The sequence below is a fragment of the Rattus rattus genome, chromosome 9 (genome assembly GCF_011064425.1).
Source record: "Rattus rattus isolate New Zealand chromosome 9, Rrattus_CSIRO_v1, whole genome shotgun sequence".
In the NCBI taxonomy this organism is placed as follows: Eukaryota; Metazoa; Chordata; class Mammalia; order Rodentia; family Muridae; genus Rattus; species Rattus rattus.
In genome coordinates this window covers 16,964,837-16,990,291 of record NC_046162.1, presented here as the reverse complement: position 1 = coordinate 16,990,291, position 25,455 = coordinate 16,964,837, and the positions used below count along the sequence as shown (strand labels likewise).

Genomic DNA, 25,455 nt, shown 5'->3' with positions numbered 1-25,455 from the left:
GCTGTTTCAGAGGAGTAACATTGGAGATGGGAGGCTGGGTTGGGGGTCCATAGCTCCACAGGAGTCAGGTGGCTGCCTTGCTGCCCTCAGGTACAGCTGTAAGAACCCTTCTCTGCAATCTGAGACTGTCCACTACAAGAGAGGCGTTAGCCAGCAGTTCTCCCTGCCTTCTTTCAAGATTGACTTCTCCGAGTGGAAGGATGATGAGGTAACCCTGGGGAACTCGTGTGGTGCACAGACATACCTGCAGGTCAAACACCCATGCACATAAAATGTGAAAATAAAAACAAAACAAGCAGCGTCCTCTAGCTCCCTCTGGTGGTGGGTGTGTGTCCTCTTCCACTGTCATTTGTCCTGGGCTACTCAGAGGACAGGATTGCAGTCACTGCACACCTTCTGCAGCCACTGGTTCTGTGCTGAGTTCACTTAGCGCAGCTGGCTTGTTCCAGGATGCGGAGTGCAGCTGAGAAGAGCACGCATGCTTGGGGCTACTCGGAGCATAAGAGACCCCAGTGCATTCAGGCTTGCGCTCTGTCAGCGTCCAGCCTGGCATGGGCACGCGGCTCTGCTCTTGTAGCTAGCTTACCTGACTAACACCTGAACAGACACTTCCTACATGAGAGGCTCTTCTTGGTCTTAATTTATGATCTTGTAGGGTCAGCATGCTGCCAACGTCAGCATCAGCAGGAGCACTCCAGAGTGGCTCCTCTGAAGAGACCGCATTCCAGAGCAAGGCAGTCACCCAGGAAGGTCATTCGCTTTCTTACCTCCCAGTTTGTGAGGAGTGCTGTTCTGGGTGATGTACCCATCCTGTGGTTTCACAGTGTTCTACCCAGCCTGGTTCTGTGACTGCCCACATGGCCATCTGCTGCTACCTCCTCTATTGCCTGTATCCTACTTCCAAACACAAAAGGAATCGTGTGGAGGGAAGCATGTTGTCCCAGGCATTGTGCTCAGCCTTGCACTCAGACTGGCCTCTGTCCCTCTAGGATGAGAATCAGGCTCAGTTGAGTTTGTTCACAGTGACTGAGCACAGGGCCGAGCTGGAAGCCAGTGCTCCGAGTGTGATGAAATGCCATACAAGGCAGCCTTTAAAGGATGCCTTTAATTGGGGGCTTACATACAGGGTGAGTCTGTGACCATCAATGGTGGGAGCGTGGCAGGCAGGCATGGCACTGGGGCAGGAGGTGAGAGCTCATATTTTGTGAAGAGTCACAGGCAGAAAGAGACTGGGAGGTATGGGCTTTTGTTTGTTTTTGTTTTATTTCGGGGGATGTTGATTTTTGAGACAGGGTTTCTCTTTGTAACAGCCCTGGCTGCCCTGGAACTCACTTTGTAGACCAGGATGGTCTTGAACTTACAGAGATCCACCTTCCAAGTACTGGGATTAAAGGCTAGTGCCACCACTGCCTGGCTTGCTTTTGATATTCAGGCAGTCTTGTGTGTGTGTGTGTGTGTGTGTGTGTGTGTGTGTGTGTGTGTGTGTGTGTGTGAGTGAGTTAACATTGAGCTCACAGAGATCTGCCTGCCAGGGATTAATGGTACGTACTACTGTTGTTTAAGACAGGGTTTCACTGATGAGCTCACCACTCTTCTGCCTCTGCTTCCTGAGTAACTGAAGTCAGCGGTGTGCACTGCTATATCTGGCCCATTGACCACTCTTCCAGTAACTCCTTAGTGAGAATAAATGGAAATGTCTGCTTTCCTGAGATACCAGAGGGCTCTAGAGGCTGGACAGGCTGAACTTTGTCCACTACAGCTTTGTGACAGGAGCAAACAGGAGCAAACAGGAGTTGAGAGTGTTCCCTGGGAATGGCCCACAGGTGCTGCTCTGCTGTCCACTGCAGGGTGAGGGCCAGGGGTTCCAGGATAGCAGGTCTTTGTGAAGTGATGGGGACCTGTTCTGTCACAGGCTGCTGTGGTGGGGCTGGCTGTGGGAGGAAGGCAGCTGCTGGCCTAGAAAGGGAAGCATGGGCCAAGTGGTCTCTAACTCATTGCTGCTCTCATTCCGTCTCTGGTGGGGCTTAAGCCAGACACGGTCCATCAAGCAGTTAGCTAATAAAATTTCACCCAAAGCAGGAGACTGGATGTCAGCACTGTTCACAGTGTTCACAATGTCAAAACCACGGATCCACAACTTATGAATAGACAATGTGGCTTACCCACCGCCTAGAATAACTGCAACACAAAAAGGGAATGGGACTGTGGGAATTGTGACTGAACTTAGAAAGCGTGCTCAATAAAAAAGCTAGGCATAAAAAGGTAGACACTAAACAGTTCACCGTAGGAACTGTCCAGAGAGGCACATCCACAGTTCTGGAAGGCACACGAGTAGCTGTCAAGGATGGAGAAGATGGCCTTTCTGTTTGGAGAGCCAGTCGGGAGCCATGTGGTCTAGTGGTCCAATGGCACTGAGTGTCCTTGATTCCCTCGGTCTGCTCCAGTTCGAGCTGACCAGCTCACTATCTGTGGACCTGACCATTTCTGCTTCCTTTCCGCAGCTGAACTTTGACCTGGACCGGGGTGTGTTTCCAGTAGTCATCCAGGCTGTGGTGGATGAAGGAGATGGTGAGCATTGCTGGTCTTTCCTCATCTTCATTGTCAACTGTGTAGGACCTGTGGGGGGAAGTGGCTTCCTTCTTCCTGAGTCATCAAAGGACCCCTCTTCTGGAAACTGTGTCTGTCATAGCTCACATGCAGGTTCATTGCCATGCGACAGCTTGAGAAGTGGGTGCTGGATGAGGACAAGGATAGGAGTAGAGTCTGGGCTCTGCCAGTGCTGTAGGGAAAGGGAAAAAGTCCCAGCCATGACCTCACACTGGCCTCCCCTCTCTTATCTCACTGCTTTAGTTGTGGAAGTGACTGGCCACGCTCATGTGCTTTTGGCTGCCTTTGAGAAGGTAAGTGCCATCCTGGCCACCACCCTGTCTCCTAGGAACTGGGGCAGGCAGTGGTGAGGCAGAATGTTCTAGACAAAAACCAGCTCCATCGGACCTCCAAGAACCTGCCAGCACAGGCTAGGGTGCCAACATGGAAACCCTACCACAGACTAACGTTCCCACCGCCAGCCACCATCTTTTCCCACCAGGTTCAGTATCCTCAGGTGCCACCAGGCACTGGTCTCAGCCTTGCCTGAGGTGTGTGTCTACCTCACCCCTCCTGCTAGCTGCAGCTTGTAGTCCAGATAGGGCTGGGCAGATTTCCATCCCCATAGGAGGCCTTCCTGGTCCCTCAGAACAACTGTTAATGTTATTATGTGTGTCAGGGCAGGAGGGGCGGACTGGGGGGGGGCTGACTGGGGGGTAAGGGTCTGCTGCCTGCTGGAACAGCCTCTGGCCTGTATACATACACACTCGCTGGCTTGCGGGAGGTGTGGGCGGGGTCCACTCCCCAGGCCTTTGTCATTCCGTAGTTAGCTAAAAACAGCACCAGGCTTGAGCCCAGGTTACAAGGATCCCAACAAGAACGGACTGGATTACTTGGGAGGTCCCCACGGCTCATTTTCTGCTGACTCATCCTGAGTCCTGTGACTTGGGGTCCTTCACCAAGGTTTGCACGTTTTCAGTGCTGAGCCCGTTCCTACTGTGACCCAGGTCTCTGGACCACTCTGGGATCTTCAGAGCTTTGCCAGCCTGCTCTGTGGGAAGCCTTGGGATGCTCTTTTGGGGCAGAAGTACAGTTGACATGAGCGAGCTGGCCCTCACCTCCTGAGCACCCCATGTTTGGGAGAAGTGCTCACAACAGGATCTGGTGAGACCAATGGGCTGTCCCTCACAGGTTTCCATTCAGTGCTTGCATGGAAAGCTAAGTAAGAAACTTTGTTTTGTAGTATGACGTTCTAGAGATTTCCATTAGTATCTACAACCCTGAGTGCTGGTTTTAGTTGACTCCGTGTAATTGGTGTCATTTCAAAACTTCCACTCTAAACCCTGATAAACCTTCCCTACTCTGAGAGCTCTGCTTCCCTAGATATCACTAAGCACACTTGTTTATCCCACTTTGTTCTTTATTTTTAGCTCTCTGAGTGTGTTTTGTGTCATCTTCCTGACTAAGCCATGCTCAAGAATTGTTGTGTATTCACGCTTGCTTCTGGGTAGCAGGAAGCGCCTTGCCAAGATCAGAGTGTAGCTGAGTGGCTTCAGTTTGCGCATACTGAGGCCCACTCAGGACAGTTGGGTTCTCCAGGGATGTTTGCCGGTGCTCCAGGGACTGTAGAAGGCAGGCATGCAGTCACCATGAGGTCATTGTGGCCTGGTTCCTGTCTTCACCCTTTTATTGTCAGCCATGAACGTAGGTTGGCCTTCACCGGTCTGGACAAGAGTGCAGGGAGGGGCTGGTTTGAGAGTAACTGTGTCTCTCTCCTGCAGCACGTGGATGGCAGCTTCTCCGTGAAGCCATTAAAGCAGAAGCAAATTGTAAGTGCCAGATAGCACGGGCCTTTGGGTTGCAAAACACACATAATGCAGCTGTGAGCTCATGCCTGGTCTCTATGGCTGTTCCTTCTGGACATGAAGGAGCTGCTTTCCTGTTGTGCTCTGGGATATTGGGGTCTGCGCTTTGTGTGTGGTGGTTACATAGCTACTTGATGCTACAGCAACTGTGTAGGTGCCTGAGTCCTGCCTAGCGTGAACCATGGTGCGTGGGTTGCAGTTAGTTCTTGGTGAGTGTTTGCTAAATGAGTGGGTGGAGGAAAAACGGGAAGCAGAAATATGGCAGCTGCCTCTTGCTTACAAATTACTGGAAATAGAGCAGCATTGGGTAAAGACTTGAATGAACCATGTCAGCACCTCACACGGGAGGAACTCCAGGGTATAGGGGAGACTTGGGATAGCATTTTATGTTTTGTGTTATTACATAAGGCAGTTACTCTGTTTGAGACCTTTATCATGAGACTGACTGATAGGCAGGAATTTGTGTTCCAAGGCTGTGGGGAGCAGTTGTCCTAGCTACCCAGATACCAGAGACCTGTTTAAAGTTACAGGGTGGGATAGAGTTTATTAGCCTTTAAAGGAGAGACAGAATGAATCCTGCCTGGTAGGTTCAGATCCTAATGGTACTAGGTAGGCAGAAGACCTACTTGTAGTTGGGGCACTTGTTTCCTTAAAGCTAGCTAGTAGGATCCTGGCTTTCTGGAGGGATGCCATAGCCCATGGAACTTGGGAACCAGTGACTGAGGGCACTTTGAGACAGGTCAACATGGGACCTTTAAGTCAAAAAATGACTGGTCTTGTGTCTAATGACTTTCATATCTTGTGGGAACATCAGTTATATGGCTTGCTTTCTCCTGCCTACAGACAGCAGCTATAGCCCTCCTGTGAGCCCTCTTGTTTTTGGACAGAATGGGTCTAAAGTATTTGCTCTCTGGTAATGGGGATGATTGTGGGCAGCTTGGAGCTGGGCCTTCTGGGATGGATGCATGGATAGATGATGGATGGATGATGCATGCATAGATGGATGGATGGATGGATGATGGGACCACTGGCCCCATTTTCTACTCCCTGTGTTGCTAGCTGAGCTCAGCACAGGGCAGGGTTTCCTCCTCCTGTTCCTGGCATCTGCCCTTTCTCAGGAAAAGGAGTTCAACTAGTCTCACAGACTTTCTAGCCATAATTTTCCTGGGACATGTGGCTCTGGAGGTGCTAGGTACAGAGAAACCCACTAGTGGAGACCGACCAAACCCCAGCACATCTTTCTGCTCTTTAGGTGGACCGGGTCAGCTACCTGCTGCAGGAGATCTACGGCATTGAGAACAAGAACAACCAGGAGACTAAGGTACGTTCTTATGGGCAACTACCTAGGCTCCAGGCTGGCCACATGCCCAGGTCTCCATCTGCCTTTCAAGGATAACTCGGGGGGGTAACTTGCTGAGGTTTCCTAGGCCCAGAACCCACAGGTTTGATGGGAAAGAGGTCTTTCCCTAGAGGTTTATGACCCAGACTCCATCATTTCTCCTTAATTCCCTTTTAGCAGTTAAGCCAATTAGAGTTTTGTGTCTTTATGCCTGAATACTTGAAAACAGTGAGGACAATTCATTCACAGATTTGCAAGTGCCAGCCCTACCACTGCAGGCACACGCTCCCTGGCTCTCCGAGCACTGGCCTTTAGTGGCCCACTTCCTCCCCTAATAGCTGGGTTTCAGAGCCTCCAACACATAAGCCTCTTGGAGAGACACTTCATACATCCCCAATAACACCAGAGGACAGCAGGGTTTTTTGATGTTTTGTCCTTTCCCCAGCATGTTTAAATCACTAAATTGTCCTGGCAGACAGGGTTCCTGCCGGCTGCCGGGGTCCAGGGACCCTCTGTCTCTTCCTCCCATCCATACAGGACCGCTTTGGGCTTTGTCCTCATTGGCAGAACCTTCCCTATCTCCTGGTTCCCACCTTCTCACAGACAGAGAACTCTCTAGACTGGTAGACAGACAAACAGACAGACATCGCAGAGAGTTCTAGAAGCTGTGGTGCTGATAGTAGAGGTTCAGCAAGGCCTGGGAAGTGCAGCAGAATGGAATGGGAGCCTGGTTGTTTCTTGTATTATTATTTTAAAGATAGAATGGTGTAAATCAATTTGCTGACTGTTTTGTGTGAGGGCTAGAACATTTTTTCACTGTGTGTGTGTGTGTGTGTGTGTGTGTGTGTGTGTGTGTGTGTGTGGGTGTGTGTGTGTGTAAGTCAGAGGACAGTTTGTGAGAGACAATTCTCTCTTCCACAGTGTGAGTCCTGGTGAATTGAACTCAGGTTGTCAGACTTAGTAGTAAGCATCTTTACTTACTAAGCTGTCTTAGTGGTCCAGCCAGACCTCCTGCTTTTAAAACCTTTGAAAGTCAGCCTGGCATGGTAGTGCACACCTATAATCTCAGCATGCAGAAGGCAGAGGCAGCAGGAAAAAAGCTGCAAGCTTGAGACTAACCATGGTACACAGTGCGAATTCCAAGTCAGCCAGAACTAATAAACAGACAGCAACCGTGATGTGGCGTCATGAGAGCTGGGAAGCAGGGCAGCTTGACCAGGTGAGCCCATATTGTTCACTTGCATTGATACATCAGGGTCACATAGTATGTTTGACTTTAGGAGCCATCTGTGGTTGGTTGGTTTGTTTGTTTTTAAAGATTTATTTTATTTATTATATGTAAGTACACTGTAGCTGTCTTCAGACACACCAGAAGAGGGCATCAGATTCCATTACAGATGGTTGTGAGCCATCATGTGGTTGCTGGGAATTGAACTCAGGACCTCTGGAAGAACAATCAGTGCTGTTAACCACTGAGCCATCTCTTCAGCCCCTATTTGTTTTTTAAGAAAGACTCTCCCTATGTAGCTCTCGCTGCCCTAGAACTCACTATGTAAACCATGCTGGCCACAAGTTTCAATAGATCCATGCCTCTGCTTCTCGAGTCCTGGAACTGAAGGTGTGTGCCACTGCACCAGGTTAGCCATCCGTATATGGCAGCCGTAGCTCAGACGTCGTCCCGGATAGCACAAAGACGACTACGTGTGGCAGCGTCCCAATAAATAAGCAGGTTCAGTTACCGAGTTCACATTTAAGATAGCTCCTTACTCTCCTTCCAGGTCCTGTTGTGGTTTCTGGAAGCTGATATAAATGGATATAAATGAAATTATTTCCAAGTTAGATCTGCTTAATGATTTTGGCTGAATAGACGTTTCAGCTGTTGTAGACACATGGTTCAGTGCTGTCCTACCTTTCTCTGCTTCTTTATATCCTGTCTGGAGTTAGGGGAGGCGAGGCCTCTTCCCTGTGTGTGAGCCTGGTGCTCCCCCGATGGTGCTCGGGGAGCTCCATATGACTCTGATAGCTCCTGCTCCCTTTCCATAGTCTCTGGGGATGGCGGCAAACGTAAACTCAGGAGGGCTTGCTCCAGGCAGCAGCATCAGGCCCATTCTCAGGCTCTTAGGAAGCCACTGACATGCAGACATTTGTCTCCACAGCCTTCCGACGATGAGAACAGTGACAACAGCAGTGAGTGTGTGGTGTGCCTGTCAGACTTGCGGGACACGCTAATCCTGCCCTGCCGCCACTTGTGCCTCTGCACTTCCTGTGCTGACACGCTGCGGTACCAGGCCAACAACTGCCCCATCTGCCGGCTGCGTGAGCATACCCGGGGTTCTGATTGTGGAAGGGGCAGGAGATTTGGGGCTGCTCATTCCAGGCAGTTTGGGGACTGCCATTCCCTACGACATGAAAAGGAAACACCATGAGTTTTACATGCAAGGCATAGTGTTGCTCCTTCAGGGAAAGGAAGGAAGATGTAGAGGTCTTCCAAGGCAGAGTGTGATGGCACTTGAACCAGGCAGGTTAAGCTCTGAACAAAATCTATTGTCAAGGTAGCAGAGGAACTATTTTTGATAACCTTGAAGTGAGTCAAAAGCAGAACACTGGTGGGTAGAAAAGTTGGCAGGTGATGGTCGGTTTGTTGCCAACAATGTAGACTCTAAGGGAACTCACCCGGGCTCATGGCTACTAAAGTGTCAGAAGTGGCTTCTTTGGTGGAGTTCTGACTTCTGCTCTTGACCTCACTGTCTGAATGCAGTGTGTGTATGTCCATATAATGTGTGAGTTAGCATTGTGGCAGTTCCTTTGTGTCATAAGACAGGCAGCATATACAGAAAGGGAAGATAGAGTGCCTGTTTGGGGGCTCCTGGTGACTCCGCTGAGGTAGGACGGAGCCATAGGTGGGCTGGCTTGGGTGGTTTATAGGTCTTTTTGCAAGGGAAGCAGACTGTTCCAGCCTGAGTTTCTGCAGGGCTTGGTACCTATGTGTGACAAAGGAGAGGTACTGTTCTTTTTTTTTTTTTTTTTTTCTTTTCTTTTTTTCGGAGCTGGGGACCGAACCCAGAGCCTTGCGCTTGCTAGGCAAGTGCTCTACCGCTGAGCTAAATCCCCAACCCCTGAGAGGTACTGTTCTTACATAGAGGGTCTCCAGTGAGCCAGGTGGCCAGGACTTGCCGTCTTTCTGGAGTAGTCCTTTCTAGCACTGTCCCCTTGCGAACCTACTGTCCCAAATATACACAGCAGCTTAGAGCCTCAGCCTGTGAGAGGTGGTCGTTCTAGTGAGGCTGAGCACCAGGCCTGGCCGCCTGGGGCACTCTGGGAGTGTATTGGTGGGACCCGCAGGTCAGCAGGTTAGAGCAGGTGTGTATCCTGGGCTGGGCTGAAAATATGGAGATATCCTTCCTTTCCTGATTGCTAGATATCCAAGTACAAGTGGTTGTGCGGAAGCGAGGCTGTTATAGGAGCCTTAGATGAACAGGCAGCACAGGCCTTGTGTTTCTGTGTCCAGTGCTGGAAGCAGAGGGGACACAGCCACTGAGGTGATGGGGTATAGTCAGGATGGCAGCTGTGTAGGCTGAGGTTGGAAGGATGGAAAGGGTTCTGGTATGGATTTGGAAGGGATCAGAACTTACTGCAGATGTGAGAGGAAGGCCCACTGTTCCGTGCTGCTCTCTTTCCACAGCACTGGGATACAGGCTGATGGCATACCTTACTCGATCCTGATTTATGGGACATGATAGAATCTATTTATCATAGACTCATGGGCCTCACCTCACTTCACTGTGTCTTCAGAATGTCACACGTTTGTGGGCAGAGCTGGCACGAGAGATGACCTTTGTCCTAATTTGTCCCTTCTGCTCCATAACCACTATCCTTCCTGGTGTCTGTGGTAGACATCGCATGTCCTTGCCCTCTGAAGGGCAAGGGCAGAGCTGTAGTGTGGAGACCTGTGGTTGCCACTATTGGAGCCCACTGGCACGCACAGCACCGCAGCTGCTGTTCTTGTAGAGGGACCTGAGGTAGCTGTTGGTTTCTTAGCTGCCTCAGATTGGCCAGTTCTCCATCTGCTAAGGATTCCCTCTGCTTCTGATGTAGAAACGTGTTCCTTGTTTCTCGGCACTGGGAATGGCAAAGTGTGTCCAGTGTCCACAGTCTAGTGTCTTCTCAGGCCTCTGAAGCTGCAGCCTTCTTCACATGCTTTTCTTGCTTTTTCTGCCACAGCATTCCGAGCTCTCCTACAGATCCGGGCTGTACGGAAGAAGCCAGGAGCTCTGTCTCCCATCTCCTTCAGTCCTGTCTTGGCCCAAAGTGTGGACCACGATGAACACTCTGTGAGTGCCTTTCTGTTTCTTTCTTCTTGTCTACAAGGTAGGCATGGGCCCCACAGCAGCCTGTGAGGTACTAATGAAGGACCAGTGCTGACAGGAGCCTGCAGGGCAAGAGTGTTTGCTCTCTTCCCACTGTTGTCTTAGGCAGCACCCTTTGAGGGGCCCCTGTATGTTACTGTCTGTGGGCTAGCTTCAGCCTCAGCTGGGAGCCTCCCTCTACAGATCGCCTAGGTAGGCCTTGCTTCAGGCAGATCAGGAAGGCCGTCAATCGAAAGACCTAAAGAGTGAGGCATAAATAACGACTCATACAGACGTGCTCAGAGACTTAAGAGCAGAACCAAGAAGTGCATGGGAGGAGAGAGCAATAAGCTCTGTGGCCTGGACATCGGGGACAAAGCCTTTGTTCCCAGAGAGACCTGCTTCATTTCCTTATAGCCAGCAAGCTCAGCAGATGTGCTGTGCTCTCCCACAGTAGACTTCTGAAAACTGGGCCAACAGTTTTACTTTGTTTTTTTGAGACAGTTTCTCTCTGTGTAGCCCTGGATATTCTGGACCTCATTTGTAGGCTAGGTTGGCCTTGAACTCAGAGATCCACCTGCCCCTGCTCCTGCCCCGGCCCCACACCTGGCCTATGCCAACATTTAAAAGCCTAGAAGTGTTCCATGAAATGTAGATTTTTTTTTTCCCTCTCTTTCAAAAACTGAGGCTTTGTTCAGGCCCCTAGGCTAGAAGTGTAGCATTCCTGCTGCAATGGACCATCCCCCGGCCACACACACACAAGGACCCCTGTAACAACTCTGCTCTCAGGCATACTGTGTGGGCTTTGGTTGAAGAACCATGCGCTTACCAACCTTGTGCTTGCTGGTTGTAGGAAAATGGCTCTGAGGTGGGGCTGCCCCATGAAGGAGGGGTCTGAATGTGGCAGAGGGATCCACTGGTGCTGGGCAGTGCTGGGCTTGTTAGTTGGTTTTACCCTGTTGGTTGAAGGTCAGGTGGATCCCCTTCTGTCCGTCCTCTTATTCTGAGTGAACCAATTACAGAATAGACACAGTCTTGATTTGTAAGTAGCCAGAAGCTCTAATCTGCTCTGGGAAGCACCTACCTTTTGCAGGGTTCTGAGAACCTCAGTGGGTGCTTGTTCTCTGCCACCTGTCCTGTCGAGGCCATGGCTGTGAAGTCCCCAAATAAGGTCTCTAGAGAGTTGTTAGGTAGAGATGGGGCTGAGTGACCAGCCACATGATACCTTGGCTAAGACCTCTTCTTTTTGGGGAGACCCAGACCATGAGTAAGTTAGGTGGAGGATGTGGCTAGATCCCATACCCTTCTTCTCTGTGTGGGACCCACTGCAGGGCTCCCAGGAACTGTTTAAATGTGCAGGTAGCCTATGTAGCCCTAATGCAGAATTTTTGTTGTGTTGAGTATGGTCTAAAGTCTACCATAGTTTTGGAATTCAATTCCTGGGTGTGCTTGGAGGGCAGTAAACCAGAGGCCTGTCTCACCCCACTAATGCCCATGCCATGTGGAGGTAGAAGTTGTAAAACATGTGATTTTTATTTTGACAGTGTCCCTTTAAAAAATCAAAGTCGCACCCTGCCTCCCTGGCCAGCAAGAAACCTAAAAGGGAAACAGTAAGTGTGTTTGGTCATATGGCTCCATTTTTGCCTCAACCCTTAATTTTAAACCAACAAGTGTGGGAGGTCATTTTAACCCCAAGCTAATGTGTTTAACACACTTTGTCAAATCTGCTCTCCCTAGTCCCGGCACCCCTGCCCAGGAAGGGAGTTTTATGGCACAAGCAAAGCTGAAGGTGTGTTGTTCGGGGTCGGTGCCCGGGGTAGCCAGCCCCGGCACAGCCCTTCTTTCCAGCTCTGCTCGCTGTAGCTCCTGACCGCCCTGGTTCCCTTTTGTTTCTTGCTGGCAGTGGAGTGGATGCTGAAGGTGGAACTGATAATGCTGCTCCTTCTGGCACATGGCATTCCCCGCATGCTTTACGTCTTGCATCCTGGCTGGCTGTCTCTTGAAGTTTGGCTCTTTGGGCCGAGGACTCTGGTTTTCTGATATTTTTCCTGCACCCCGGGCATCAGACAGAGAAAGAGGGAGCAAAAGTCAGGTAGCAGTGAGAGCCAGTTGACAGCTAGTGTAACGGAAGGAAAACGCTTGGGAAGCAGCGAGTTTGTCCTTTATGGAGGGTGTGGGGCAGGAGGCAGTTCTTCACCTTTAAGTTGAAGGCAGTAGGAACAGATGAGAGTTAGCCAGAGGACCAGCACCAACCTGGTGCAGATCACATTTTCCAGGGGTGCTGCCCCTCCTGTTATTCACAGGGTAGGCACTTCCTGTGTGAGCAGTCATGAGCCCTCCCCTCTGTCTGGTTTATGAGAGCCTGTGGGAGCAGCACAGTTGTCTACAGAACTCCACGGCCTGGCCGCTATTCCCTGGGATCTGGGCATGGTCCTCTCCCCTTCCCCCTGTCAAATCCATCTACTCCTAATGAGAGGCTGCAGCAGCTAGCACCATCCCTCACCCCCACTGTCATCCTGCTTGGGGTCCCTGGAGGCCATACTTCCCCTGGTCTAGGGCAGCACCTAGCCTCTGGCATGGCTTGCTCTGCCTGAGTTCTGCTGTTTTCACTAACCCATCACACTTTCCACTTGTGCAAGGTGGCAAAGCAAGCTCTGTAGGCCTTGGTAGTGAGGGGCGCAGTGACTTTTGCAGACCTTCATGATCGTTCTGGACATCTGGGTGTTGGGATGTGTGCTGGAGCTGGTGGCCAAGGGAATCCTGAGCAGGATGGTTTCCATTCTGCAAGGTAGCTTTTGATAAGAGATGAGGCTTAAGCCTTCAGAAGGTGGCATGATCGAGACACAGCCAAGCAGGTTTAGGGAGGAGAATGTCCCCTTTCTGGTGTTTCATGGCTGTGGTCTGGTCTGGGACATGTCTGGTCCCTCCTCACTTGGCTTTGTTCCCACAGAGTTCTGACAGTGTCCCACCTGGCTATGAGCCCATCTCCTTGCTCGAGGCACTCAATGGTCTACGGGCTGTCTCCCCGGCTATCCCATCAGCTCCCCTCTATGAGGAAATCACCTACTCAGGCATCTCGGACGGTCTTTCTCAGGCCAGTTGTCCCCTTGCTGGACTCGATCGAATCATAGAAAATGGAATACAGAAGGGCAAGACGCAGAGCAAGTCTCCAGACAGGTAGGCCAGTGTCTGTCTCCCTTGGTGAGGTGTGTCAGCACACTGAGTGAAAGTGGGCATATGTAAGGGAGGGAGGGCGATCTGCTGTGTGTGCATGTAAGCCTTGCAAGGCTTCTCTGTGTTTTTACCGAACTTTGTGGTACATTTTGTTCCTTGATAATTGGGACTCAAAAGGCACAACAGCGGGTCAGACTCTGCCATAGTTGGTCATAGCCGCACTGAGTAGAGCAGTGCATCAAGGAAAGTGCTCACAAGGCCTCAAGCCTTACCAGTTGCTTGCTGTCGTGACTTGTACGGGCCTGTGCCATGTTCCTGCCCAGGGAGCTGACTTAAATCTTGGAATTTTTAGCAGCTGATCACCTAAGCATATCTCGTCTAAGGAGCAGCAGTAGCAGCTGAGATGGGGATGCTAGGGCGTGAAGCAGGTGCCTTGTGTCTTAGTTAGGGTTTCTCTTGTTGTGATGAAATGCCGTGACCAAAAGCAAGTTGGGGAGGAAAGGATCTACACTTCTGTATCTTATGGCATGAACTAGAACAGGGCAGGAACCTGGAGGGAAGAGCTGTGCAGAAAGAAGCCATGGAGGGTGCTATTTTACTAGTTTGCTCTTCATGGCTTGTTCAACCTGCTTTCCTATAAATCCCAGGAGCACCAGCCCAGGGATGATCCCACTGCAACGATCTGGGCCCTTCCCATCCATCCTTCGATAACTAAAAAACCGCGGGGACAGGCTTGGGCTCTGCTCTGAGGCTGACTTGATTGTATCGGGTTGACAGTACAGGCTGCTGCTGCTCCCTGTGCTGGCTAAGCCAGATGTGTGCCCCCTTTCCAGGCTTTGCGACTTTCCACTGCTTCTCTGTTCGCACTGGATGGCCCATGGCTCTCTGCAAGTGGTACCCATTGCTTTTGTAAATGGGTATTTTTGCTAGGTTGGTCTTATCTTATTAGCATACAAAACAGTGATAGTCACTGTGGCATTTCACACATCTGTATCACTGTGGCTGAACTGTCCCACACACCCATACTGGTTCTTTCCCTCTCTCTCCCTGGTCTCATTTACATACACCTTCATTTACATACACCTTCATTTACATACACCTTTATTACCCTGTGTTGTCGCTGCCTCCTTTGGCTACTTCTCCCCCACACAGTCCCTTTCTGCTTTCATGCCCCACATGTTAATACACTTACTAAGTTTATACTTACTAAAATCTGGATTCTGCAGCATATGATGGAGTCTTAGTCTGGCTAGATTTGTTTTAACATAATCTCTAGTTCCATCAGTTTTCCTGCAAATTTATTTATTTGGTTTGGTTTGGTTTTTCAGGACAGGGTCTCTCTGTGTAGCCCTGGCTATCCTGTAATTTATTCTGTAGACCAGGCTGGCCTCGGATACAGAGATCCATCTGCCTCTGCCTGGTCACTTCCTGGTGACCTTACTCTTTTTGAGTATTCTGAGATGCTCTCATGCAGCCTTGACTGGCTGGCCTAGAGCACTGATTCTCCTGCCTCTATCTCCCCAGTACCACACAACTAAGGCTGTATTTCTTCTGCAAACTGTTCTGAGTTCATTTATTGATTGGATGAGTTGCTATGTGGAGTACAACTTCTTGAGGTTCTATGTGCCCTCGATATTAATCTCCTGTCAGATGGGGTTTGTATATCTGTGTTTCCAGAGGGCCATGTGCATGCGGGGCCACAGTTCTATCACAGAGCTCCACCCTCAGCATCACAAGACGCTCTGGTACCACATCCCTCAGGCTGCCCAAGAGTCAGTCTTGCTCCCTCGGAGACTAGCCTGGGGTGGCTGGTCAGTCTCACTCTGCTGACATCCTCAAGGAGAAAAGTATAAGAAAAGAATGTCTTGGGTTGGGGATTTAGCTCAGTGGTAGAGCGCTTGCCTAGCAAGCTCAAGGCCCTGGGTTCGGTCCCCAGCTCCGGAAAAAAAAAAAAAAAGAAAGAAAGGAATGTCTTCTGCTAGTTGCTGAGGCCCTGTACTCTGTGTATATGGCAGAACAACTTCAGAGACACAGTCCCCTCTGATGTTTGCCTGGGCTCAGTGTCTCTTCTTGTAGTGTCAGGCTGTGAGGCCTGTGCTGATGTCCTTGTGAGGCAGGAGGTTGTTGTGCAGGCCTAGATTTCTGTTGTTCCGGTCTGTGCTGAAGAGCACCTCTCCCTAGGGAGCCTCTGTTGGGCAGGTTCACATTTTGAATCTTTGCAGACGTGTCACCTCTCCTGTCTCCAGGTGCATATATATATATATGCAAAGGCTGCTGGCCCCTGTGGCCTTTTGTAGGACTGCATTCCTCACACGCCTGTCCTATAGCCCTGCTTCCTTCCTCTCCCCAGCACCCTGCGGTCTCCATCATCTCCCATTCATGAGGAGGATGAGGAGAAGCTCTCAGAGGACCCGGAGGCTCCTCTCCCACCAAGCGGTGTGGAGCTCGTGCTTCAGGAGAGCAGCTCCCCTGAGGTGAGGCCTTGGCCAGCCTTCCCCAGGCCTTCCTCACTGATCCTGACCTTTCCCCAGCCCTTTAGACTCTTCTAGCTAGACAGATGAGTGTCTGACTAGGTGGGGTGCCTTGTGGTGGAGTCACTTTGAAGCTTGTAGACAAGCCCACATATGATGCCCACATATGAAGCCCACATATGACGCCTGGCTTCCAGTAATGTCTTTGCATGCCCGTGGCATCCCTGCCTACTGCCCTCAGCTTAGTCTCAGGGTTTGGCCCTTTTGACCTGAGGACGTTTGCATCAGAGGCCTTTCCTCTTTGTCTTCTAGAGTTTCGGAACAGAGGAAGTGGGTGAGCCATCCCTAAAGCAAGGTGAGCCGCTTCTCCCAGGTCTGTCCCTGAGCCCTTGGTAAGCTTTGGGTCCTGGTCAGGGACATACACCCCTTTGCCCTACCCTGCTCTTGCTGTCAGGAACCTGGACAATTAGTGTGCAGAGATGGTAAGGGCATTGTGACACTGGCCAGTACCGCATGTGTGTCCTGGAAGCTCTGCCCATGTGTGGGAGCCATTTGTCATACTGTGGCTATGTCTTCCTGATGAGTTGAGGACAGCTGATACTTCCTTACCTTCCTATACTGGAGGGCTTAATCGGGAGCCCCGGAGGCTTGGGTTCCCCCATCCTTGTTTGCATCCTTATTGGGTGGTAAGGAGCCCCCTCAAGCCTGCCTCTGCTTAGTCCTTGCCATGTTGCTGCTGGACAGAAGAACAAAGCAAGATTCAGGGCTGGCATCTAGGAGAGGCCCAGGTCACTTGTCTCAGACATGGCTATAACTAGCAGTGAGGCTCATGGGATGATGAGATGCCCCCAACCTCCGTGCAGTTGTAGCTGCTCTGTTGTATCCTGCGTCCTCCTGAGAGGTCCCCTCATACGAGGCCCACCTGCAGGAGGCTGAGGCCCTGGGTGTGCGTGGGGTGGCACCACTAAGAGCAACGTGGTCACTGCAGCCTTTCTAGACTGGCCTCGTATTTCTGTCCTGTGTCTCAGGCAGGGCCTCAGCTTCCCCCCTAGGCTGGGCCCCTCCCTCTATTAGGAATGCAGGTTCAAGTTGGTAAGGACTGTGGGGGCGGAGGGATGGGGACTAGGGATGGTCCTCAGGGCTGCTCCAGAAGGCTGCTCTGCAATGCACCATTACTGGTTGGGGTAATGGTGCCATTCCTGATGGCTCAGCTGCAAGGAAAAGCAAAGGACAGCCACCACCTGGCTCCAACCAAGACTGGTTTTGAAACAAAAGAAGCAAAACTTCTCACCTATGCATATGCCCACCACTGATCTCTCGAGTATATGGAGTCAGAGTGCACCACAAGGACCTCTCTCTACCTGTGTGTCCTGATTTCACTCCTCTCCATGCTGCAGGAAGCCGAGTACCCTCTATTGATGATGTCCTGCAGGATGGCAGTCCCCAGCATCATGGTTGCAGCCAGCCAGTCCCTCCTGCTGACATCTACCTACCAGGTAACAGCACCAAGCCTGTGTGAACATTTGGACAGAGCCTACCTCTGTCTCTGAGGGAGCAGGAAAAAGGGAATCTCAGAGACCTGTTGTACCCTCTCAGAGCCCAGGTCCTCTCTGGCGCTGAGCTCTACCCTGCTAATCCCCACAGCATGGGTCAGGCCCACCTTGTCTGCCTGCTGGCTTCCTGCTGGCCAAGATTGTTTCCCACTGAGATAAACTTTGCCCAAGGAAGGCAGGACAAGCTGCTCAAACTAAAAGGGTAAAAGGACAAAGTCTGTTCTCTGTCTGCTCCCTGCAGAGACCCTGGGAAGCCAGTCTGGTTCTGCTGAGATTGCATTCTTTCTTCCTCTGTGGCCCATGCCACAGATGTTTGCCTGGGGCTGACCTAGGCTACAGCCGCTCATTCCTAGTCAGACCAGAGGGTTAAGTGTAGGGTGCACCGGTTGGGCCACGGGCAGTGGGCCAGGACTTGCTGTTATTCTCTGAAGGTTTTGGTACAGGCTGTCGCTTATTTCCTCCTCTGTTCTCCTGGGATGAAGACCTCAGCTGCACACTGGGAGCTCCAGGTCAGGGCTAGAAGTGGGTCTCTCAGACTTACAAGAGTTCTGCCATTTGGAAACTTGGATAAACAGCCATTACAACTTCTAAGCAGCTACACCTTCTTAAAAGTAGCTACCTAGAGAGCTGGACTGCTCCACAGAGCAGAGAGACTCCTTTGCCCCTGCTTGGCCCTGCTCACTTTCTCAGGGCTGCTTCATAGTGGTAGATTGTGGCATCCTTTGGCAGAGAGGATGTCTGCCCCTGTCCTCTGGATATGAAGTGACTCATAGAGGCTGTCCAGGACACAGGGGTCATCAGGTCACCCCTTGTGGGAGAGCAGCTATGGGTTGTCTTAGATCACCATGGCTTATCCAAAACAAACCCATAAGCGAAGTGTGTTTAGAACCAACACATTCTATAAGGACACAATTCTGGTATGTTCTTAGGAACACCCCCCTATCTATTTAATTTGGCTGAGCAGGGAGTCAGGAGAGGCCCCTGGGCCTCTTGAGTCCCAGCTATGAGTTTTGCTCTTGCAGATGGCCCTGAGGGCACCTTCACTGTCCAGCATAGAGTATTTAACCCCAGCTGTGACCAGCAACACATTAGGACTAGCCACAGAGACAGCTGTAGGTAAGGATCTTAGGCTGTGTTTAGTTCCACCAAGTAAGTGGGAGGTGGAGCTGTAGAAGCCATGGGGAGGCAGGGTCTGTGTGCGTAGCTGCGGAAGAGCTAGTCTTGGGCAGTCCTGCGCAGAAATTGCTTCTGGATCCCAGCTCCTCTCTGAGAACCTTTTGTTATGGAGGCGTACTCCACAACAGGAGCCCAGACTGCCATCTCTGCACATCCTGTTGGAGCTCTCTGGAGGATGGTGGACAGTGTGTGTGGCCGTTGTACACACCTGCATGTGCTTTTTACTCTCACTCTCACAGTGGCACTGTCTCTTCTGTTGGCTTTTGTCTGAGAAAGCTGCATATCTTTTATCTTTGTAAGGATACACATGTAGCTGGTGTCTTTACTTTCTGATGGTTGCACTGTCATCCTCTGGATGCAGCTGAATTCACCGAATCCAGGTCCCCTGCAGATAGAAAGAACAGGGCCGGGGGAAAGCCACAAAACAGAAGACTGCTGGGTCCTCTCCGTGGTCCAGTAGCCTGGCTTCTGTAGCCACAAGAGGAACCATGCCTGTTAGCATCACACATACACATCTCTCTGTTGGTTAGAAAGTTGTCCAGGATCTATCCTGGAGGTTCTTGTTGTAGCAGGTGATGTATGGATAGTTTGTTTCTAGATAGTTCCCACCCCTGACCCTAAAGTTCATGCCTTTCTGCTAACTGAGCTCCGTCTATCTCTCCCTCCTCTCTGCACAGCCCTGGGTCCTGAGTCGTGCTCTGTTGGTATAGAGGAGTAAGCTGGTACGTGACCTTTCCTCCACACTTCTGGTGGCTTGGCTGGGTATATCTGCAGAGAAGAGCCCAATCCCCTGAGGGGTGCTTTCTGGATCCAGAGTCCAGAGCCACTGATGGTTGCTGTACCTTGGTGTCTGAAAGGTGGCCTCCTGGGGTTCCTGGCTTTGGAGCCAGAGGGTCTCCTACCTGGACAGTTGTCCACCCAGGCTCTTCTAAAGTGATAATGTAGGGTCCCTCGAGCAGTGACTCAACTCAGGCTCTGGAGTTACTGTCACTGGTAGGAGGGAGGAGTTGGAGAGTCAGGGAGTCCTAGGAACATGTGCAGCAACATCCTAGGGTCCACACACAACAAAAGTCAGTACTGGGTAGGCACTCTGCCACTGAGCTATATCCCCAGCCCTCTTTACTGTTTGAGACAGGGTCTTATTTTACAAAGTTCCCCAGGCTGGCCTTGAACTTGCTCTGCAGCCCAAACATACTTCTAGTATACATTCCTCCTGCCTCAGCTGCAGTTGTGGCCTTAAGCAGTAGTTGAGATTTGCTCCAGTCGCTGGGAGGCCCTACATCACCCGCTCCCATCAGTGCTCCAGTCTGTGGGACACGTACATCCTCCCAGGGCTGTTGTATCCTGGGGGGCTGGAGAGAAGGTTCACTGGCTCCTCCCCAGAAGACCCAGTACCCACATGGTAGCTGACTTCAGTTCCAAAGGATTGGATACCCTCTCTGGCCTTTGTGGGCCCCAGGCATGCAACGTCTGCACAGGGATACACGCAGACAGAACATTCAGACTTAGAATGAAAACGAAACATTAAAACAGTATAATGCCAGGCACGGTGGTCCGGGCCTTTAATCCCAGCACTCAGGACCCTGAAGCAGACAGATCTCTGAGTTCTAGGACATCATTGTCTAGAGGGGGAGTTACAGAATAGCCAGGGCTACACTGAGAAACCCTGTCTCTGGTTTTAAAGGGGGAAAAAAAAAAGGCACAGCCTGTGCAGAGGGAATTCTTCATGCCTCCTTCACTTGTCACTGCGGCCTCTGTCCCTTTCCTGGTGTGCAGCTCTCTTGTGGACTGCTCAGCTTTTCTGTCCTGAGACCATCATTGCCACTGGGAACCTGTCCATCCTGTCTCTGAAACCTTTTTGCCACACCACACACACACACACAGACAATCTTAGGGACCAGTGGATTGGTGCCCTGTTGGAGAGAGATACGTGGCCACAAGGTAGCCCAGATTGCTGGTTACAGAAGCACCCGGGAAAACCAGGCTGACAAGCAGGGACTCTTCTTTCTTAAGGTTCTTACAGAGGGGATGGCAGCCTTTCCTGTCAGGGCTCCCCAGAAGGACAGCACCATAATAGCCAGGTTCACACAACCTGTCTGGGAAGTGCCAAGTTGGTGAGACCTCTATGCCGCAGTCCTCTCCCATGAGCCAGGGAGCCAGACCTGGTGCCGTTTCTTTGGCTTTGGTAGGGTTCATGGTTTCTTGGAACTTGCTTGTCCCCCTTAAGCTGCGCTCCCGAAACAGCCACTGCTATTTATAACTTCTGTAGGAGGCAGGGGCAGCTGTGTTGGGTGAGGTGGGAGTGTAGGTCACAGACGGGAGATGTACGTAGGTTGCCTTTCCTGAAGCTGAAGCTCCTAACGCAGAGGGTAGAGCTGGAGTTGTCTCTGAAGCTCTGCCCTGGGATAACGCTACACAACACCATAGCTCTGGCATCTGGCACTTAGCAGAGGCCTCTGTGGAAGACAGGCTCAGGCCCACTTCTCCAGTGGAGCTTCTTGACCAAGCCCCATGAGGCTCTGGGTTGATGAACAGATGCAAGACCACCAACCAATCATGACTCCTCCTTTCTCTGCTCCCACCTACAGGATGGTCCACCTCCATGGAGACACACAGCCTTGCCACCACCAGCTCCCCCTGGCCTCTGCTGAGTGGCTCTAGTCCCGAGCCTGGAGCTTCTGAGCTGACCCCTCTCTGAGAGTATGGCTCAGTGGGCAGCACAGAGCCCTCAGCATCCCAAACATTGCCAGGAGACTCCCTGGACCCCAGCGAGACCCTGGCCTCTCCTGTCTGCACGCCTCATGTGGCCACTGGGATTTGAGGGGCCACAAGGAACCTTGATCCAATTGCACAGTGGGTTGTTCCTCCCCACACCCTCCTTTTTTATGGTCAATAGATTTGTAAATGGTACAAGATGAAGGACAGCAGCTGTCCCCATGGGCCACGAGCCCTAGAGGGACTCTCCCCAAATGTCAAAGCTGATGCTTTGAGCACTTAGCAAACCAGCATAAGAGAATCTACCCATGGACTGAAGTGTCATCCTCACAAACACTCTGGAAGGTGGGCTGCCTAGGTTACGGTTATGAAGGAAACAATGCCTGTCTCATGTGACCCCAAGGCAGCCAGGCTGTCATTGCTGCTTTCTTTCACCTTACAGATGTCCTGAGCATGGGTGACCCTCCTTGGAGCCTCCAGGTCCCCTCCTGCTCTGCTCTACTACCCACTAGTGATCTCTGGCAGCTGTCCAGCTGAGGCAGCTGAGGCAAGGCCGGGGTAGTCAGACTGTGTTAACACCACAGTCCTTTGCAGTGGTCAGTGTCCAGTAGCCCTCACAGGTCCTGCTTCACTCACATCCTCACAGGCCTCCAAGATGGAGATGCTTGTGCTTGCAGGGCAACACTGCCCACCACCTGCCAGGGACGAGCCTGAGCAGCTTCCACAGCAGATCCATTGCCAGTTACCTGTCCTTTTACTTTCTTACCGATTTATTGTCTGAGGCTTCTGTCACAGGATCCTAGGGTTACTTGGTTTCTAAGGCAGAAGTAGCCCAAGGGTGGCCCCAGGGCAGAGGTGCCCCAGGCAATGCAGCTCCCTGGTCGGTTAGAGAGGGAAGTCAGCCCAAGGAGCTGCCCTGCCACTCACCCAGGTGACAGCCTGTAGCAATGCATGGAGACCCCTTTAGGCTCAGGTTGCTTGAGCTCTGGCTCTCCCCCTGCTCCTTCCTAGCAGTGACTGGCCTGGTCTCTGGTAAGCCTGTAAGCACAGTTCTGTCTGCATATCCATCCATATTTTCTCTCTCTCTCTCTGTCTCTCTGTCTCTCTCTCTCTGAATGCACATACGTGCACACATGTCAGCATGTGCATGCCCACCCCTCACTTCTCACCTGCCAACACCCTGGCGCCTGGTGCCAGTACTTTGAAAGATGGGATGCAGACTCCACACTTACCTGTCTCAGATTCACGTGTACTATCATTTGATGTACTGATTGGCTAGTTTTGGGTTCATTTTTACTGTATATTTATAGTAATAAAATCATGCAGCAATATTCTGTGTGCGCCTTTGTTCTGGCACAGCACTGTAGGCAGCACTGTTGGCTCTCGGTGTACTGACAGGACACTAGCTGACAGGTTTTGGTGCTGCCTTCATTTGCTTCTGTGAGAGGGGCAGTGAGCACCCCCTCCATACACAGACAACGGTCATTGTGCTTGTTTTGTTGCTCGCTCTGTCTGAAGCTGACATAAAATTTGGCTCACCTCCACGGAGCAATTGCTGGATCTCAGCCTCCAGGTGGGCAGATGGTCCTAGTTCTTATACTCACCCCAGCTCTTGTGATGTCTACCGAGTACTAATCAATGTACCAGAGGGCAAAGCCTATGACAAGGGGGACCCATCACTTGAGCTGGAGTCACTTAGATGCTTAAGTCTTTAAAGGCATGGTTTCACAGGGCAGTGGAGTCACGAGCTCCGGGTCGAGCCTCAGGGAAAGATCGTGGATGAGGTGGATATTGAGATTTCCAGCTGCACTCTCAATGACGTTTGGGACTTGAGACTGGCACATCTTGATGATCAGTGTACCTCCCTAGACAACCTGGCCTCGGTGCTGTGCATCTTGGGAGCCGTAGTCTTCTGGTAGTCGTGGGGGGTCTCCTATGTAAAGGAGAGTAGCTAACTACATAACCCCACCCCCACCCCGCCTCCACCAAGAGCTCGAGTCTTTGCTGGATTCAACACCAGAGTCTCAGGGCTGGTGGGGGCGGGCTTATGCACGTGGAAGCACGTGGATTGGGCCTATGTGTCGTGGGCGGGGTCGCGCATGCTCATTTGGGCAGTGGGCCTGGAGCACATCAAGATGTCGACCACGACGGTTCCGGAGCTGAAGCAGATCAGTCGGGAGGAAGCAATGCGCTTGGGGCCCGGCTGGAGTCATTCATGCCACGCCATGCTGTACGCTGCCAACCCCGGGCAACTTTTCGGCCGTATCCCCATGCGTTTCTCAGTATTGGTGAGGAGCTGGGCGGGCTAGCAGGGCGGATCGCTTGGGACACCCAGTAGACCCCGCGTCCTGACCAGGCTTACCTTGCAGATGCAGATGCGCTTCGATGGGCTGCTGGGCTTTCCCGGGGGTTTCGTGGACCGCCGCTTCTGGTCACTGGAGGATGGCTTGAACCGGGTCCTGGGTCTGGGCCTGGGCGGCCTACGCCTTACTGAAGCTGACTACCTGAGTTCACACCTGACTGAGGGTCCACACCGTGTGGTGGCACACCTGTACGCACGGCAGCTGACGCTGGAACAGCTGCATGCTGTAGAGATCAGCGCTGTGCACTCGCGGGACCACGGTTTGGAGGTGGGACTACTGCCTGGGGCCCGCCCCCGTTCCCACTCCTGAGGTTTGGCTCTGGCACCACAGAAGGCACCAATGGGTAACAAGTGCCCCTCAGGGTCCTCACCCTGGCTTTGTTGGATGGGAAGAGGGACTTGGGGTCTGGGTCATGGGCTGTTTACATTGCCTTGTTGCCTGCCATTGTCAATCCTGGGAGTGGGGCTCGGGGTCACTGGAAGGGATGATCAGGGCCTGCTTGGAAAATTGAGAACAGACAAAACAAAAAACAAAACAAAAACCGGGTTGTAGCGTTTAGGATTACCTCCTGAGAGGAAATTTGGGGATTTGAGGATTCTCTGGTCTAAAGGGCATAGAGTGAAACTAGTGATCATGGGAGTTGCAGCCAGACAGGGTGGGGAGTGCGTAGGATTGGCCTTGAAACTTGGGGAGAAGGGGCTTTACTGCACTAGCAATGCCTGGCCAGAGCCGGCCTGGGTCTCCCTGTCTCTGGCAAACTGGTGGCTGACAGGACTTTCTGCCAGAGTCCTGCCTCTACAGGAGAGCCCAGCCCCACCCGTGCCCTCTGTCCCACAGGTCCTGGGCCTTGTACGTGTCCCACTGTACACACAGAAGGATCGAGTAGGAGGCTTCCCTAACTTTCTGAGCAACGCCTTCGTCAGCACTGCCAAATATCAGCTCCTATTTGCCCTTAAGGTACTCAACATGATGCCCTCGGAAAAGCTGGCCGAGGCCTTGGCCTCAGCCACAGAGAAGCAGAAGAAGGCCCTAGAGAAGCTGCTCCCGGCCTCATCCTGAGGTGGTTCCTGTGCAGGTCCCTGCCCTCCCTTGGCTGTCTCTGCCCACAGGCCCTGGAATTCCCGAGAAGCGTGCCTTCTAGTGTGTTTGGTTTTGCATCCCTTCTACTGCAAGGGACAAGCAGGCAGCTGTTCATCATTGTTGTCCCAAGCAGTCCCTGGGACCCAGCCACCCTCTCTCAGGTTGGTCAGTGGGCTGGGCCTGGGCCCGGGCCCAACTTTTCAAGCTGAAGATGTTCTTCTCACCCATCCCAGGGCTCAAACTGTGCCGTGAGTCTGTTCATGACTGGTGGAGCCCCAGCTAGAGCCATTCTTCCCAGGCAACCACTCGGATGGTACCCAGATCCTGGACTGGTCGTGGGTTTTGTTCAGTAGAGAGGACCCATATTAGATCAGCCCTTCCTTCCCTTAGCCCAGAACCTGATCCAGCTTGGGGTAGGATGATGCTTGGGTGGTTGTTGGATTTCTGTTGGGTTTTTTTCCTTGGTGTATGAACTGTGGGTTGGTTTTAGAATGGCTGTGCCCCATATGGCTGTGTTCTCCCCATGAGGGCTTTGACTTGGCTCTGTGAAACTGAGGAAGAAAGAAGCCAATAAAGCCATTCCTCTGATGCTCATGTCTGCTTCTGAGTGGCATGGCCATCTTTCTGAGGTGGAAGGTTGGGCCCAGGACCAAAATCAATCTGGGTGGCAGCTTGAACTGAGCTCATGTAGTGGTGATGGTGGAGCTGAAGGCACAGACCTAGTATGCAGAGGGACAACAGCGTGCCACCATGGGACAGGACTGACACTGCAGCAGTCCTACAGCCT

At 51.8% G+C, this 25,455-nt stretch overlaps 2 protein-coding genes across 10 annotated transcripts in view; both read left to right on the top strand.

The window, feature by feature from the left end:
* The window catches only part of Mgrn1 (mahogunin ring finger 1), a 49,228-nt gene extending 26,672 nt beyond the window's left edge, over positions 1-22,556 (top strand). For 3 of the 9 annotated variants that reach the window (XM_032913520.1, XM_032913521.1, XM_032913527.1), the window contains 13 exons: positions 91-208; positions 2,502-2,568; positions 2,851-2,900; positions 4,368-4,415; positions 5,704-5,772; positions 7,947-8,106; positions 10,012-10,121; positions 11,681-11,746; positions 13,087-13,313; positions 15,661-15,784; positions 16,094-16,136; positions 17,179-17,277; positions 21,099-22,556. In XM_032913520.1, the coding sequence (XP_032769411.1) occupies positions 91-208; positions 2,502-2,568; positions 2,851-2,900; positions 4,368-4,415; positions 5,704-5,772; positions 7,947-8,106; positions 10,012-10,121; positions 11,681-11,746; positions 13,087-13,313; positions 15,661-15,784; positions 16,094-16,136; positions 17,179-17,277; positions 21,099-21,208 (1,291 nt within the window). In that variant the 3' untranslated portion in view covers positions 21,209-22,556. Of the gene's footprint in view, positions 1-90; positions 209-2,501; positions 2,569-2,850; positions 2,901-4,367; positions 4,416-5,703; positions 5,773-7,946; positions 8,107-10,011; positions 10,122-11,680; positions 11,747-13,086; positions 13,314-15,660; positions 15,785-16,093; positions 16,137-17,178; positions 17,278-19,187; positions 19,233-21,098 lie in introns of all 9 variants that reach the window. The other 6 variants (XM_032913524.1, XM_032913526.1, XM_032913529.1 and 3 more) reach the window with 3 other exon arrangements.
* Positions 22,557-23,153: 597 nt separating this feature from the next.
* Positions 23,154-25,262, top strand: Nudt16l1 (nudix hydrolase 16 like 1). Its single transcript, XM_032913533.1, has 3 exons — positions 23,154-23,513; positions 23,595-23,855; positions 24,426-25,262. The coding sequence occupies exons 1-3, from the start codon at positions 23,325-23,327 to the stop codon at positions 24,645-24,647; spliced, it is 672 nt and encodes a 223-aa protein (XP_032769424.1). The 5' UTR covers positions 23,154-23,324; the 3' UTR covers positions 24,648-25,262.
* Positions 25,263-25,455: the final 193 nt, after the last annotated feature.